The sequence below is a fragment of the Bos taurus genome, chromosome 16 (assembly GCF_002263795.3).
Source record: "Bos taurus isolate L1 Dominette 01449 registration number 42190680 breed Hereford chromosome 16, ARS-UCD2.0, whole genome shotgun sequence".
NCBI lineage: Eukaryota > Metazoa > Chordata > Mammalia > Artiodactyla > Bovidae > Bos > Bos taurus.
In genome coordinates, this window is record NC_037343.1 from 1,596,600 (window position 1) to 1,612,831 (window position 16,232).

At 37.3% G+C, this 16,232-nt stretch overlaps 1 protein-coding gene across 22 annotated transcripts in view; it reads left to right on the top strand.

Annotated features, from left to right (window-relative positions):
* Positions 1-16,232, top strand: part of ZC3H11A (zinc finger CCCH-type containing 11A) — a 43,862-nt gene that overhangs the window by 15,043 nt on the left and 12,587 nt on the right. For all 22 annotated transcript variants that reach the window (XM_059875415.1, XM_059875418.1, XM_059875416.1 and 19 more), the window contains 9 exon segments: positions 586-705; positions 7,943-8,066; positions 9,164-9,367; positions 9,491-9,607; positions 9,882-9,962; positions 12,156-12,266; positions 13,071-13,133; positions 14,407-14,505; positions 16,024-16,092. In XM_059875415.1, coding sequence (XP_059731398.1) covers positions 586-705; positions 7,943-8,066; positions 9,164-9,367; positions 9,491-9,607; positions 9,882-9,962; positions 12,156-12,266; positions 13,071-13,133; positions 14,407-14,505; positions 16,024-16,092 — 988 coding nt within the window.

Genomic DNA, 16,232 nt, shown 5'->3' on the forward strand with positions numbered 1-16,232 from the left:
TCTTCTGCAGCTCCATTTAGATTTATCTATTATTTTCTGTTATTCCTTTGTGACTAATTCTATACATGTGTTTTTTTTTTCCCCCAAGTATTTTTCTTAAATCATTTTGGTACTATATTTTAAATTGTTAGTTTTGAGCAAAGCTTTAAGTAACAAGTTGCACAACAGTAGCATTTTGTTTCAAATAGTAGCATTGTATGAAATTTATGGTGAAACATGGAATTATACTTAAATTCTAATTACTTTCTAATTTTCCATTTAAAGCTAGTTATACAAGTCAGGATATATGAAATAGTTTTGAAGATTAACTGTAAAACATATTTTTTAAGGGTACCTAATATTCCCACTTGTATTTTTGAACCCCGTCTCTCAGCTTGTGTCATTCATGTTGTCAGATCAGATAAAGGATAGGTTTTAGGAAATTAAACATTTCTTGACCTCTGATTGTTCTTACCATCCCACTTCAGTTGTTTTCTCCCTGTCTCTCCCTGTTTGTCTAGGTACCGAGAACTTTACAGTGAGCGTTTTGCCTGGGGGCTGGTTTGATCCCACAGTTCTTTTCTGTATTATTCCTTCTGTTCACAGGGTGACAGCTGTCCATTCCGTCACTGTGAAGCTGCACTGGGAAATGAAACTGTTTGCACATTATGGCAAGAAGGGCGCTGTTTTCGACAGGTGTGCAGGTTTCGGCACATGGAGATTGATGTAAGTCTTCAGTTTGTGTTTTAGTAAGTAGTCTTGTGTCCTGATGGGACAATAAAAAATGTGGCAGTAAAAATCATCTTATGTAACATGTGGGTTAAATTCTTTTTTAATGACCTAGTGAAATTTCTGTCATTAGTGAAATGTTCACTTAATATCGAGATGCTTTATGGTATGAATTAGTATCATATTTCATAAAGGCCGTTTGGTAATTTTGTCTAAAGTGAAAATCATATATGTATATTTAGGGAGTGTTTATATTTCTGTGTTTATTTTAAAACAGTCTGAACTTAGAGAAAAGTTGCAAATATAGTATGAAACTTTCCACTAAACCATAACTGTGATAAACCATCAAAATTAGAATATTAACGTTTATATATTACTCTCATTGAATCCTCAGATCCCATTCAGGTTTTGCCCTTGAATTGGTAATGTTCTTTATTGCAATAGGAGTGAGTCCAGAATCATGTGCTGCATTGAGTTTCATAGTGATTTGGCCTTCTGTCTAGAACAGTTGATCAGTCTTTTCTTGCCTTTCATTGACCTTGACATTTTTGGTCGCTATAGGACAGTTATTTTGTGTAATGTTCCTCCCTTTGGGTTTATCTAATACTTCCTCATTGCTAAATTCAGATCTTATATTTTTGGCAGGAATATCACAGAGGTGATATTCTTCTCACTGCTTACCATTGAGTGGTGTACAATTTTAATTATCCCATTACTGATGTTAACTTGCATCACTTCATTAAGGTGGTAGCCACCAGATTGCTTCACTGTACATTTTTTTTTTTTTTTTGTAATTATGTTTTGGAAAGGTACTTTGAGACCTTGTAATTATCCCATTTCATATCAAATTTTGAATGAAATTTTTTTTTCCAAGTTTTTATGTGTGGTCTCAATGATTTCCTGTTTTATTCAGTGTGTTATATGCCATTACTATCATTTTTTCCTCCTCAGATTGATGTTTGGCCAATAAGAGCCCTTAAAGCTGATTTTTGTATCTTTGTGATGTTTCCGTCCTTCTTTGAACACGTCTTCACTTTCTGGCCTAACAAGGTTGTCCAGGTCCACATGCTCTACTCGTTTGCCCCCCCCCCCCGCCCCCCTTCGGCTCATCCTCTGACAACACTAGACCCCCAATCAGGAAGACCCTGCCTTCCTCACCCTGCTTAGTCTCTGATGCCCCTTCTAGGCTGACCTCCATGAGTACACCCTCCTCACCCTATCATGAGATTGCTTCTGCACAGAAGCCTTCCTACCCTTCTCAGGCTCCAGCACTGTGCTGGCTATCCTCCTACACAAATGCTTTGCTAACCCTGACAACTTGTGCCAATTCTACTTCATCCCGTGGATGCCTTCCTCATCTCAGTCAGCCTCTACCACTGTGCTCTGGGCCACTTGCCCTTCCTCTCCCAGCATCTGTGCCTACCTCTCTCAGCCTCACATAATGACTTTTGAATTGTTTGAGAAGGGGTGGGGAAAGAAGAAAGAGCCTAAATACGCAGTTTGTAGGTCTGGGGTTACGTAGCCACTCCATTCTGGTTTCAGCTGAGTACCTGGTGGCTCAGTGCTAAAGAATCCACCTGTCTGTGCAAAAGACGTGGGTTCGATCCCTTGGTCAGGAAGATCCCCTGGAGAAGGAAATGGCAACCCACTCCGGTATTCTTGCCCGGGAAATCCCATGGACAAAGGAGTCTGGTGGACTGCAGTCCGTAGGGTTGCAAAGAGTTGGTCATGACTTAGCAAATAAATAACATTCTATTCTGTCTTCCACATAGATTCACTAAGTACGTTCAGAAAAAGAAATGCTCTTGCAACTTTTAAAAAATCATGCTGTAACATTGCAAGCAGAGTAAACTGGCACAACTCTTAGGAACGCTGTGCCAGTCTCTAAGAACATATATTAGATTGCTGTAGATGTAATAGCTGTTTCAGACTGCAAATTTTAAATCATTATAACTAGCTCGAAACACACCTTTATTAATCAAAATAGAATTAATTACAATCAACACATTTTGCCAATGAGAAATAAATTGCTTCGGGATTTGATGAATTCTTGGAAAACATTTTCTGCATCCTGCTGGTTGTGGAAGCCTTCACCATGCAAAAAGTTGTCCAGATGCTTGAAGAAGTGACGGTTGGTGAGAGGTCAGGTGAATATGGTGAATGAGGCAAAACTTCATAGCCCAATTTGTTCAATTTTTTGAAGTGTTGCTTGTGCAATGGTTGGGCGTTGTTGTGGAGAAGCATTGAGCCCTTTCTGTTGATTGGTGCTGGCTGCAGATGTTGGAGTTTTTTGTGCATCATGTTGATTTGCTGAGTATACTTCTCAGATATAATGGTCTTACCGGGATTCAGAAAGCTGTGGTGGGTCAGACTGGCAGCAGACCACCAGTGTCCATGACCTTTTTTTGGTGCGAGTTTGGCTCTGGGAAGTGCTTTGGAGCTTCTCCATCCAGCCACTGAGCTGGTCATCGTCAGTTGTATAAAATCCACCTTTTGTTGCTCATCCCAATATGATCGAGAAATGGTTCGTTGTTGCATAGTATGAGAGAAAACAACACTTCAGAACAGTGATATTTTTGATTTTTGGTCAGATCACGAGGCTTCCACTCTTCAAGCTTTTTCACCTTTCCAATTTGCTTCAAATGCCGAACAACCACAGAATGATCACCTTTGAGTTCTTTGGAGGATCGACTTGAATGATTACTCTCAGTTGGTCATTGTCAACTTCTGACCAGCCACTCTGATCCTCATCTTCAACGCTTTTGTCTCCTTTGCAAAATTTCTTGGACTACACTGCACTGTATGTTTGTTGGCAGTTCCTGGGCCAAATGCATTGTTGATGGGAGTTGTCTCCACTGCTTTATTGACCCATTTTGAACTTGAATAAGAAAATCCCTTGAATTTTCTTTTTGTCTAACATCATTTCTCTAGTCTAAAATAAATATAAAATAAACAGCATGTAATAAGTCATTAGCAGAAAGACATAAAGTGAGAAATGCACATTAAAATTATGTGTAACGTAATCACATTTATTTAAGAATATATTCCAGTATGAAACAGCAACTTTCAACAATGGAAAAACCGCAATTTTGCATCAACCTAATACATTTGGAATTCTCTAGAAAACTCAAGGGACTTAGCATATGGTTGATGCATGCATTCATGCATGCATGTGTGTGTGCTCAGTCGTGTCTGACCTCTTATGACCCCATGAACTGTAGTCTGCCAGGGTCCTCTGTCCGTGGGATTTTCCAAGAAAGAATACTGGAGTGGGTTGCCATTTCCTCCTCCAGTGGATCTTCCCGACCCAGCGATTGAATATCTATCTCCCACGTTTCCTGCATTTTATGTGAATTCTGATTTATTACAGTGATAGAGTAAGGATACACTGATTATAGACGACAGCCGTAGTCTGGAGTTATTCATATGTGTGTTTCTGTTACGATCTCTGCATGAGGGTTCACAAAGAACACACACTTCTCCCAAAGGTGAAAACGCAGCAATACATGTGCATGTTTTGCTCTGGGAAGCCCATTATATGGGGCTTCCCCAGGGGCTTAGTGGATAAAGAATCTGCCTGCAATGCAGGAGACTTAGGTTCAGTCCCTGGGTCCTTAAGGGACAGAATGGTTCCGTATTTGTTAGTTAAATACTTACGGTAGTTTTATAGTGCATAAACTATGGCAGATGATGAGCATTCACTGTGTATCTTTGGACCAGCTGTATATCTTTGAACCATGTGTTATATATATGGCTTTTTTAAAAGCTAAAGAAATAATCATGTAGGAGAATGTTACTATGAGGGTGTGTTGCTAAGTAAAAATGTACAGAATTACATGGAAAACCTTTCTTTTAAATGTGAATCAATACATTTTACAGTTTTTTTTTTTTTTTTAAGAATTCTATATCAAAATAAGTGACTCACTGTGTAATGGCATAATAGGTATTAATTTTATTTTCCAAGTCATCTTTATTGTTTGTGTATTACTTTTTATTTTGAAATAAAATTCAGTAATGGTATTAAACATGTTAAATAAATGTCCTGTGACTTCAGTTTAAAGATAATGCTATCATATCCAGTAATTTGAAGGTTGCTTTTAGGAAAGAAGCAAAGACAGATCCAGGAGCAGGGAAGATTGGCATTAGGTGCTACCTCAAGAAATAATTAGATAGTTGTTATTTTAAAGAGCAATGGTAGCTTTTTTTTTTTTTTAACATTTATTTATGCATTTATGTATTTATTTATTTGGTTGCATTTCCCTGGTGATAACAGTGGTAGCACCTGGTAGCTTCATGGGTTTCCCTGGTAACTCAGCTGGTTACAGATTCAGTCTTGAATCTGCCTGCAATGCGGGAGACCTGGGTTCGATCCCTGGGTTGGGAAGATTCCCCTGGAGAAGGGAATGGCTAATCACACCAGTATTGTGGCCTGGAGAATTCCATGGACTGTGTATAGTCCATGGGGTCCCAAAGAGTTGGACAGGACTGAGCGACTTCATTTGGTTACTTGGGGTCTTTGTTGCTCCTCATGGGCTTTCTCTAACTGCAGTCAGCGGGGCTACTCTTCATCACAGTACACGGGCCTCTCGTGCAGTAGCTTCTCGTTGCAGAGCACAGGCTTCAGTACTTGCAGCACATGGACTCAGTAGTCATGGCACATGGGCTTAGTTTGCTCCACAGCACGTGGAATCTTCCCAGACTAGGGATTAGACTCATGTTCCCCGAATTAGGTGGATTCTTACCCACTGTACCACCAGGGAAGTGCAGTTGTAGCTATTATACCTAACTTTTAAGGGTAACGGGATACTAATAAATACTATAAAGTTCTTTCAAAGACTGAGTTATTTGCCATACTTTTTTAAAACATGTGGCAGTAAGTGCAGGGCATAATTCTTTTACATTGTTGTTGCTCAGTCTCTCCATCGTGTGTGACTCTGCAACCCCATGGACTGCAGCATGTCTGGCTTCTCTGTTCTTCACTGTCTCCCAGAGTTTGCTCAAACTCATGTTCATTGAGTCAGTGATGTCACCCAACCATCTCATCCTCTGTCATCCCCTTCTCTTCCTGCCCTCAATCTTTCCCAGCATCAGGATCTTTTCCAGTGAGTTGGCTCTTTGCATCAGGTGACCAAAGTATTGGAGCTTCAGCATCAGTCCCTCCAGTGAATATTCACAGTTGATTTCCTTTAGGATTTGACTGGCTGACCTCTTTGCTGTCCAAGGGACTCTAAAGAGTCTTCTCCAACACCACAGTTCTAAAGAATCCATTCTTCAATGTTCAGCCTTCTTTATGGTCCAACTCTCATATCCATACGTGACAACTGAAAAAACAATAGCTTTGACTATACGAACCTTTGTTGGTAAAGTGATGTCTCTGCTTGTTAATACACTGTCTAGGTTTGCCATAGCTTTTCTTCCAAGGAGCAAACATCTTTTAATTTCATGGCTGCACTCACCGTCTGCAGTGATTTTGGAGCTCAAGAAAGTAAAGTCTGTCACTGTTTCCATTGTTTCCCATCTATTTCCCATGAAGTGATGGGACTGGATGTCATAATCCTGTTAGTTTTTTTGAATGTTGAATTTTAAGCCAACTTTTTCACTCTCCTCTTTCACTTTGATCAAGAGACTCTTTACTTCCTGTTCACTTTCTGATTAGAGTGGTATCATCTGCATGATTTTTCTCCCGCAGTCTTGATTCCAGCTTGTGCTTCATCTAACCTGGCATTTCACATGATGTACTCTGCATATAAGTTAAATAAGCAGGGTGACGTAATTTTTACCAAATTACCTTTGAGAGATGTTGAACTAGTTTACATTTCTGTTACCAGCGTGTGGGACTCATGATTCTTCCACATTCCTACCAACACAGTGTATTATCAATCTCCCAGTTATAGCAGATATTGGAATCATTGCCCTTCTTGATACCTTTAAGGTTCTTTCATTTCAGGCATTGTTTCTTTATTTATTTCTTCCATATTGAAAAATGGAAGTTTTTGAATAGTACTGTTGTTCGCCTTGAAATTTAAAGCTTACGCTGCTTTATTATGAGAGATCTAACATAATGCAGGTTATTAATCAGACATTAATTACTTTTCAGAAGTCCTTATCGGGACTTTTTTTTTTGAGTTATATAGAAATGTGCACAAATCATTATCTTACATGTTGAGTTTTCATTGAGCGAGTGTACCTAATAGACCAGCACCCAGATCATGAAATAGAACATTTCCAACCCTGTCTTCCCCCTTTATCTCCTCATTGTCATTCACCACAGTCCCAAAACTAGTCACCATCTTGACCATTCTGCCATAGTAAAGTTTTGACTGTTTGGTTTTTCTGTAAATAGAATCATACAGTGTGTGCTCTTTTGTCTGGCTTCTTTCATTTTGCTCCCATAGTATTGTTTATTCCCTCTCATTACTGGATAGCATTGTATTTTATGAATATACTGCAAAGTATTCCAGAATGTATATACTGGAATGTATCCATTCTAGTGTTGCTGTACATTTGGTTTGTTTGCATTTTGGAGCTCTTTTTAATAGTGTTGCTTTGAAATTCTTTATATACATCTAATATAATGTCTGTGTTAGAACTAATATGTATTTCTCTTGGACATATATCCTGTGATCCAGCAAATCATTCTATTCTTGTTTTCCTTGTTCCCTTTTATAAAAGCAAGGTAGCTTGGGAAGGAGACCTTTTTAGTGTGTTACATGAGCCTTTGAGAAGTCACGAATGGGAAGAATTTTTTTATCCAAATCTTGAACTCTCAGCTTCAGATAACAACTGCAGTTTATTGACTCTTCTATCGCTAAGTGCTTCTTGTACATTATTTCATTTATTTCTCATAAGAACCTGATTAGATAGCTACTGTATTCCCATTTTATAGCTGAGGAAAGTGAGACTAAGAGGTATTATTTGTCTGACGTTACATGGTCAGTAAGTAATGTGATAGAGAATCAAACACTATTATCTTGGACTCCATAATCTTACCTACTATATTACTCCCCTTTTCTAAATTATGGACATTTAAGAAGAGGGCAAGGAGAAAGAACAGCAAAGTTCTTCCTGCTCTTTGATTTCTCCATCATGCTAGGATATGTCACTTTCAGCAACCCCTTTTCCTCACACTCAAAATCATTTCACATGCCTCAGATTTTTTAACCTTGTGTGAACTTTGTCCAGAAAACACGACCAAGTGAATACAGGTCATACTGATGTCTTTTTCCTCTTACAGAAAAAACGCAGTGAGATTCCTTGTTATTGGGAAAATCAGCCAATGGGATGTCAGAAACTAAACTGTGCTTTCCATCACAACAGAGGACGTTATGTTGATGGCCTTTTCCTACCTCCAAGCAAAAGTGAGTTTCGTTTTTTAATTTTAAAAGGCTAGTTGCTGTATAATGAACACCTACGTGCATACTTTATAGAGTACACACTTACAGAGTACATTGCCGTCTCTGTAGTCTTGTGAGAAAGCAGTTTTATTTTCACTTCAGATGAGGAAACTGAACTTTATTACGGTTAAACGACTTGTGCACAGTCATAAGCCAATAAAGTAGCAGTCATGATTAAAACTTTGTTGACAAAGCTGTGCTGCTTCACAAATGTTTCTTGGCATGACAGTTTAGGTTATTTAGCTTACGTCATTTCCCATTTTCTTACCATGCTTACAGAGATTTTTCAAAAGAAACTTGATTGTCCAGGCCAGGGGTTGGCAATCCTGGTCTTTGACCTGTATTGCAAAGTAAAATTTTATTGAAATGAAGCCCTGCCCGTTTGTTTACATATTTTCTATGGCCAAATTTTGTGCTACTGCTGCAGAGTTGAGTAGTTGAAACACAGATCTACAAGGCTAAAATATTTACTGTATACTTCTATATATTAAAAAACTTGCTTATCCTGCTCTAGGGTATAATCTAAAATAAAACTCACACTCTGTCAAAAGCTAGTATTTATTTCCATTTAAAATAATTTCCTAATGGAGTGATCAGCCATTTAAAAGCCACATCTGCTGTGTGATTAAAATCTGATGGCTGTATATTTTTATCTTCTTTAAGGGGAAAAAAGGCTCACTCCTTTCTGATTTGATTCAAAAGTATTACCCACTGTCTCTTTAAAAAGCTGTTTCTTGATCCTACAGTCTAGAATTTCAGTATTAAAATTTAATGTCTAGAATGTGTAAATAATTACTATGCATCTAGCTTTTATTCTCTGAGTGCCTACTTTGTGTTTACATGGAGTGAATAGTTTTTAGCTAGAAGCCACATTTTCCCTCCTGGAAGTTTAGAACCTAATTGGGAAAATGGGGAAATTAAAAATTAAATTAAATTTTTAATTAAAAGAGATAAATTAAAAAAGACAGTGCTCAAATCACCAAGCTTATTATAGATAATTGGAGTTTTTTGATGAATTGGAGCTTTTTTCTTTTAATTTATAACTAATTTTTTATGTCTAGCTGTGTTGCCCACTGTGCCTGAGTCGCCAGAAGAGGAAGTGAAAGCTAGCCAGCTCACAGTTCAGCAGAGCAAATTATCTGTCCAGTCTAATCCCTCTCCTCAGCTGCGAAGTGTTATGAAAGTAGAAAGTTCAGAAAACGTTCCCAGCCCTACACACCCACCTGTGGTGATCAATGCTGCAGACGATGATGAAGACGATGATGGTAAGCTTTAGCTCTTTCGTTAGGACAAGTAAAAGATCAGGGTAACTTAGTGAGTTAGCATCAGACTTGAAGCTCTACATCTGTTTTTTAATTGGAAATTTGCCTTAAATGTTGACAATATAGATCAGTTTTCTGAGGAAGGTGATGAAACCAAAACACCTACCCTGCAACCAACTCTTGAAGTTCATAATGGATTACGAATGACTTCTGCCCGGAAACCTGGGGTCAATTTAAAACAAGGTAAGAAGGGGCTATTTTGAGGCTAGTTTCTGCTCATAAATCTTACAGCACTATTGAATATGTCCAGACTGTCTTAAATACCTTTGAAATTTAATTCCTAATTACCAGCACCTCCCTCTTCCTTGTGGCCATTACACTTACTCACACACACACATTTACATATACTTTCTCGTATTCATTGAGAAGACATTTGAATGCCAGCTGTGTATGTACAAATAAAATGCAAGGGTAAAATGGTGCTAGTTCCTCACGTGGTTGCTATTTGTGTTCCTAGGTGAAAGTTTGAATTTTGGAATAAAAACCCTTGAAGAAATTAAATCAAAGAAAATGAAGGAAAAATCAAAGAAGCAAGGTGGTAAGTTTTCAGGAGTTTTAACATGGAGAATTGAATGTTTCTAGAGAAGACTAAAAAGACACTTGGCACCAACTAAAATGAGCAAATAGATTTTGATTTTTGTGGCTTGTTTAAATTAAAACATAGTCTTATTTAAAACATAGTTGCTTTTTTAAACCGTTGCAGCTGTGTTTCTGTCCCTAACTATTCAGAGATAGGCACGTACAATAAAAAACCTGAAAGAACTTGTTTATTTTGAGAAATATAACTCTAAAGAATAGCATATAAACTTTTTTTGGCCACATTGCATGGCTTGCAGGATCTTGGTTCCCTGACCAGGGATTGAACCCATGCACCTTGCAGTGATAGCTCAGAGTCCTAACCACTGAACCTCCAGGAAATTCCCTAAACTATTATTAAAAGAGGAAAGACTTTATTTTGTAGTAGGTTAATTCTTCCTCAGGAACTGCTAGAATTTTCTTCTAGCGCTTGCCTTAGTCTGGTTGATCTGTATTTCCAACCATAAAAATATTAGGTTAGTGCAAAAGTAATTGCGATTTTACATTGTTGAACTTTGCTGTTTGATACTGGGATACATTGCTAAATAATGTGTGTTATACATCATTTTAATGTTCATTTCTGAGTTTGTTCTAGTGACTTATTACTTGCTATGTATTTTATATTTATTTTAGACTAGGGAAATGGTTTTAGACAAAAAGCACATTCAAGTGATTTTCTTAAATCATGTTCAAAATGAGTCATAAAGCAGCAGAGTCAGCTCTCAACATCAGCAACACATTTGGCTCTGGAACTGCTAACAAGCATACAGTGCAGTGGTGGTTCAAGAAGTTTTGCAAAGGAGACTTGAAAATGAAGATCATAGTGGACAGCTATCAGAAGTTGACAGTGACCAACTAAGAGCAGTCATTGAACCTGATCTTACAGCTACATGAGAAGTTGCCAAAGAACTGTGTTGATCATTCTGTGGTCATTCGGTGTTTGAAGCAAATTAGAAAGGTGAAGAAAGTTGCTAAGTGGTAACCTTATGAGCTGACCAAAAACCAAAAAATTGTCATTTTGAAGTGTGATCTCCTCTTATTCTACACAATGACAACGAACCATTCCTTGATCATATGTAACACATATGTACACATTCCTCGATCACATATAACAAAAATTGGATTGTACATGACAACAGGCTGTAACCAGTTCAGCGGTCAGACTGTTAAGAAGCTCCAAAGGACTTCCAAAGCCAAACTTGCACCAAAAAATGGTCACGGTCTCTCTTTTGTGGTCTGTTGCCAGTTTGATGCACTCCAGCTTTCTGAATCCCAGTGAAACCATTACATCTGAGAAGTATGCTCAGCAAATCAATGCCTGCAGCTGACTTTGGTCAGCAGAAAGGGCCCAGTTCTTCTCCACAACAACGCTTCAAAAGTTGAACAAAATTGGGCTGTGAAGTTTTGCCTTATCTTCCATACTCATTTGACCTCTCGCCAACTGATAACCACTTCTAAGCACCTCGACAACTTTTTGCAGGGAAAATGGTTTCACAACCAACAGGATACAGAAAATGCTTTTCAAGGGTTCATCAAATGCATGGGTTTTTACACTACAGGAATAAACTTATTTCTCATTGGCAAAAAATGTAATAATTGTAATGGTTCCTATTTTGATTCGTAAAGATGTGTTTGAGCCTAGTTATACTGATTTAAAATTCATGGTCTGAAACCGCAATTACGTTTGTACCAACCTAATAGATATCGTGTGAAATGTATTTAGAAAGAATCAGAGGATTGGTTCTAAGCGCCTTGTTGAAGCTTGTTCTGCAGCGACTTTGGAGTTCCATTTTGCAGACGATTGAGTATGGATGGAAAGAACTAGATTGACACACCTGATGGGGTGTGCTTCTGAGGTTAGGGTTAGTGTAACGTTAGCCTCACTCGTAAGTAAGTAAAAGTAGATTGAGTGCCCGAGGAACTCAGAACAGTTTATATTTTATTTTCACATTGTGCCAAAGGCAGACAAGAGATGAGATTATCTCCCTTTCCCTACTCCCATTTCACTGTAGGCAAACAGGAACAGAAAGATTGCTTGGCTTGTAGTCCAGTGGTCTGTATTGGACTTACCTGGTCTCAAAAAACAAAACTTCTTGATTTATGATAGCTTCATTTTTCATCGATTATTTACTGTTCGTTGACTTTCTTTATTTAGAAGGTTCTTCGGGAGCTTCCAGTCTTTTACTCCAGTCACAGCCCATGCCAGGTCCTGAAAAAGAGAATGTCCGGACTGTGGTGAGGACAGTAACTCTCTCCAGCAAGCAAGGTGAGGTACAGGTAGATCTGAGCAGCTGTGAGTTCCTACTTTTAAGTGGGAGAGCAGAATCCTTGGGTTTGGTGTATTGGTGGATTTGCAGGGAGATTTTGAGTATGTTGATTGGATAGAAGGATGAGAATTAGTGCATTTGACTCTACTGTTTAAAAGGTTGAAATTGTTACCATGCAGCTTTCATATTTATATATTTAAGTTTTACATTGTTTATTTTATGCAATGAATTTATTGACTGTCCATTATAGATAAAGAACTATAATAAACCCTTTCATTTAGAGACAAGTGTAAAAATCTTTTCCTCTAGTAGTTTTTAAGTCTAATAAGGAATATGACAGAAGTAATTATAGTATGCAGATACATTTAAATGTTTGTGTCATTCAGACAACAACAAAAAAAAGAGCTCACTTCTTGCTGGATCAAGGAAGGTTATAGAGGAGAGTTAGCAGTGAAGTAAAGTATGATTTTATTTAACATATGGATGTGCGCAAGCAAAAATATAGCTTGGGTTTTGTAACCAGTTGGTTAGATACAGCGTGTCTTTGTGTTCTTGGTTACTGTTAATAATTAGGACTGTGTTGCTGCTTCCTTTGGACTGTTCATTTGGTTATTTGAATTATTACTCAATAGGTTGATTTTTTTTTCCTCTTTAAATGTCAGTAGTCTTTATTTCTCAAGACTAAGAAGATCTGATTTCCAAGAGACTTTATTAATATCAGAGCATACTTTGTATCCATTAGTAGTTACTGAATACAGGAAAAATTGGATAATGATAGAGAAATTCTGTTTTTGCCATTTTAGGGGATGAACCTCTGGTAAGATTGAGTCTAACCGAGAGACTGGGGAAACGAAAATTTTCAGTAGGTGAGATAAGTTTTATGCGTATTCTTTGTTTTCTGCTTGCTTGTGCATTAGTTGATATCTTCTCTAAAATTCTCCTTATACGGATGCCCAATCAGTGTTGATATTGACTCCCTTGTATTTCTGGCTGAAAGCATGTATAAAATCTTTTTATGTTTTTAACATGTGCAAAGTCATACAGATTTAAAATTCAGTTAAATTTATTAGTGCTGTTGTGTACTTAGGGGAAGTATTTTACCAGGTAACTCAATTATTGTGCAGTGACTGTAGTGTGTCTGTCTCAAGAGAGTTATTTTGAAAATCTTAACTGACATCAGAGCTTCTTTCATACTCGTTTAAAATGTGCTTATGCTTATGAGGTCTTACCTGTTTTGTGTTTTGTTTTATACCATTCTTGCTGCCTGAGAAATTTTAGGTAAAAAATTATGGAAATAATCTCTTAATAGCAGCATATGTGTTAACTTTGTGATTTTTTGGTTGTATATTTAAAGTATAAATAAGAGGAGACAGAAAAGTATACTCTGTATAGGGTCTTTAAAGTTTTTACAGAACCCTGCTAAGGTTTATCTTCAGTTAAGCTTTATCTTCAGTTAACTATCCAAAGAATAGTTTTTTAAGACTTCTGATATTTAAATAGCTTGTATTGACCAGTGTAATGTAATAAACCAGGAGTTAGGAATCTTGGTTTAGGTCCTGGCTCTATCACTGACTGACTGATAACTTGGGGGTAAGATACAGCATCTTTCATAATCTTAGCTTTCTTATCTGAAATTGAAGAAAGTGGGGTTTTGGCCTTTGGAGTCTTGTTGTCACAGGAAATTTTTAAATTTTATGGTTCTTTTGCTATACTCCTAATCATCCCAGTTGCATTTAATCACAGAATCTACCTAGATTTCAGCAGTTGGCCAGTTAAAGAGTTTTTTGTGCATGAAGATTTTTTTTCCATATATCCCTAAATCTTGAATTTCAGCTTGAATCAGGATTTATAATCCTCCATTTTTAGTTTTAATTATTTGGTAAATGTTAATTTGTGCTTTCTAATTTTTTGTCTTCCTTCTCTTTTTTCTGGTACATTTTTATTCCTTTTCTAACATTGAGTTATAAGGAAGCTAGAAGGTGAACATCATATACATGCATCATATACTTATATCATATACATGCATCATATACTTACATCATATACATGCAGAAAACTTGCAAAATTATTCTGTATTGTATTTCTTGACCTTGCTGAAAGTTGACTTGAAATGTTAAGCTGAGTTCCCTCTGTTTGTAGGTGGTGACAGTGATGCTCCATTAAAGCGTAGCCTTGCACAGAGGCTAGGGAAGAAAATTGAAGCTCCAGAGGCTAACACTGACAAAACACCAAAGAAAGGTACCTGTGTTCTAATGCACTTTGTGTGTGTAATCCTGCTGCTTGTCTCTTGTAATGTTAACAGGTATGGTTTGTCGTTCTTTTTGCTCAAGTAGATTAGATTATTATGTTCTCATGTCGGTTTTTTCATTCAGCAAACATTTGAAGGTTTACTCTGCTAGATCTTAGGTCACCATTGGGTAAAAAACACCCTCACAGTCTTCAGGAGCTTGTAGTCTCATGGTAGATAGGAATACTTACATATATTGTGATAAATTCTGTGACAGGAAGTGCACAGTGTTACGGGAGCACATAGGAAGGGCACCTGATCTCACCATCTGTCAGGGTCAGGTTCCCAGAGGAAGTGATGTTGACACTCAGACCTGAAACATGGTTTATCCAGGTAAAGTTGAAGGGTTAGAGGCTGAGAGTGTAACACGTGCAAGGCACAGAGCTCAAGGGACTCACTTGTGGCTGAATCAGAATTGGAAAGAAGAGCATGACAATGGGAGAGGATGAAGGGACTGCTGGTCATACAGAGTCTTTTAAGCCTAATATGGCTTAAAATATTAGAGAGTTTGGGCTTATCCGAAGATAGTAGCAAACAATGGGAAGGTTATTAACAAGGATCAGGGTGCCCAGATTGGCATTTTGGAACCACCACCCTGTCTAAGATATGGAGAAGAGGGTTAAGAGTGTTCTCCAGAAAAAAAAAAAAGTGTTCTCCAGGAAGGAGTTAGCAGGCTTTCAACGTAATACAGGCAAGAGGAGGTAGTGGCGTAGATTTAGTGTTGTAGAAGTTGGTATGAAGAAGCGTGGACTAATTTAGAGGTAGTTGGGAGTTAGAATGATTTTATAGTTGAAGTTTTATATATGGAAAGAGGTAAGTGGTTAGATTTTAATTTTTTCCCATTGTATGACATGCAGTTGAAACAGTGGTGTTAAGTACTAAATAAATAAATAAGGTGTTTTTTCCTTCTTGTATTTAGTTTTAACTAAATACAAGATATTTAGTTAAGATAAGAAATTTCTTTCCACGTCTTCCCTAGCACAAGAGGCTTTGATAAATAGACCATCTCGTTTGGTCTATATTCTTTCTTACATTCTCAGACCTGTAAACAGAAGTTACTTTTTTTCTTTGCAATCAAATTTCCTTTCCTGTTGCCTATTAATTACATTGAAGACTCATAGCTAAAGAGCGTATTTCAAAAGGCAGGGTACTTTTTGATGCCAGTAAGATTTCAGAATATTGTACAATAGCAAAACTACGCCCGGAAATTAAGTAGTATTTGCTTTTCAATGTAAAGAGGTGACTTTTTTTTTTTTTGAGCTTTCCAAAGTGCTCTAGAGAATCCGTGATTTCCTATAAATCTTATCTGTACTGTGAAGAAGACAAGTTTTTTAAGACCTAAAGATATTTTTCAAAAGCATTTTCCTTAGAAAACAAGTATAATAAATCTGATTTGTAACCTTTGAAAAAGATTTTTGATCTCTAAGAAGTCTAACTTTTTTTTTAAATCTTTTTCCTTTTTTAAACAGTCCAAGTTTCCAAGTCTCTGAAGGAGCGATTAGGCATGTCAACTGGTCCAAACAGTGAGGAAGCAGCAGGTAGGTAAACCCTAATGCCAGCTCCTGATAAGTTTTCCTTACTTTAAGAATCTTTTTCTCCAGTTTACCTTTTGACTTAGGTTGAAGGTTATGGGGTTTTTTGTATGTGTATGGGTTTGTTTGTTTTTTAAGTAATATTT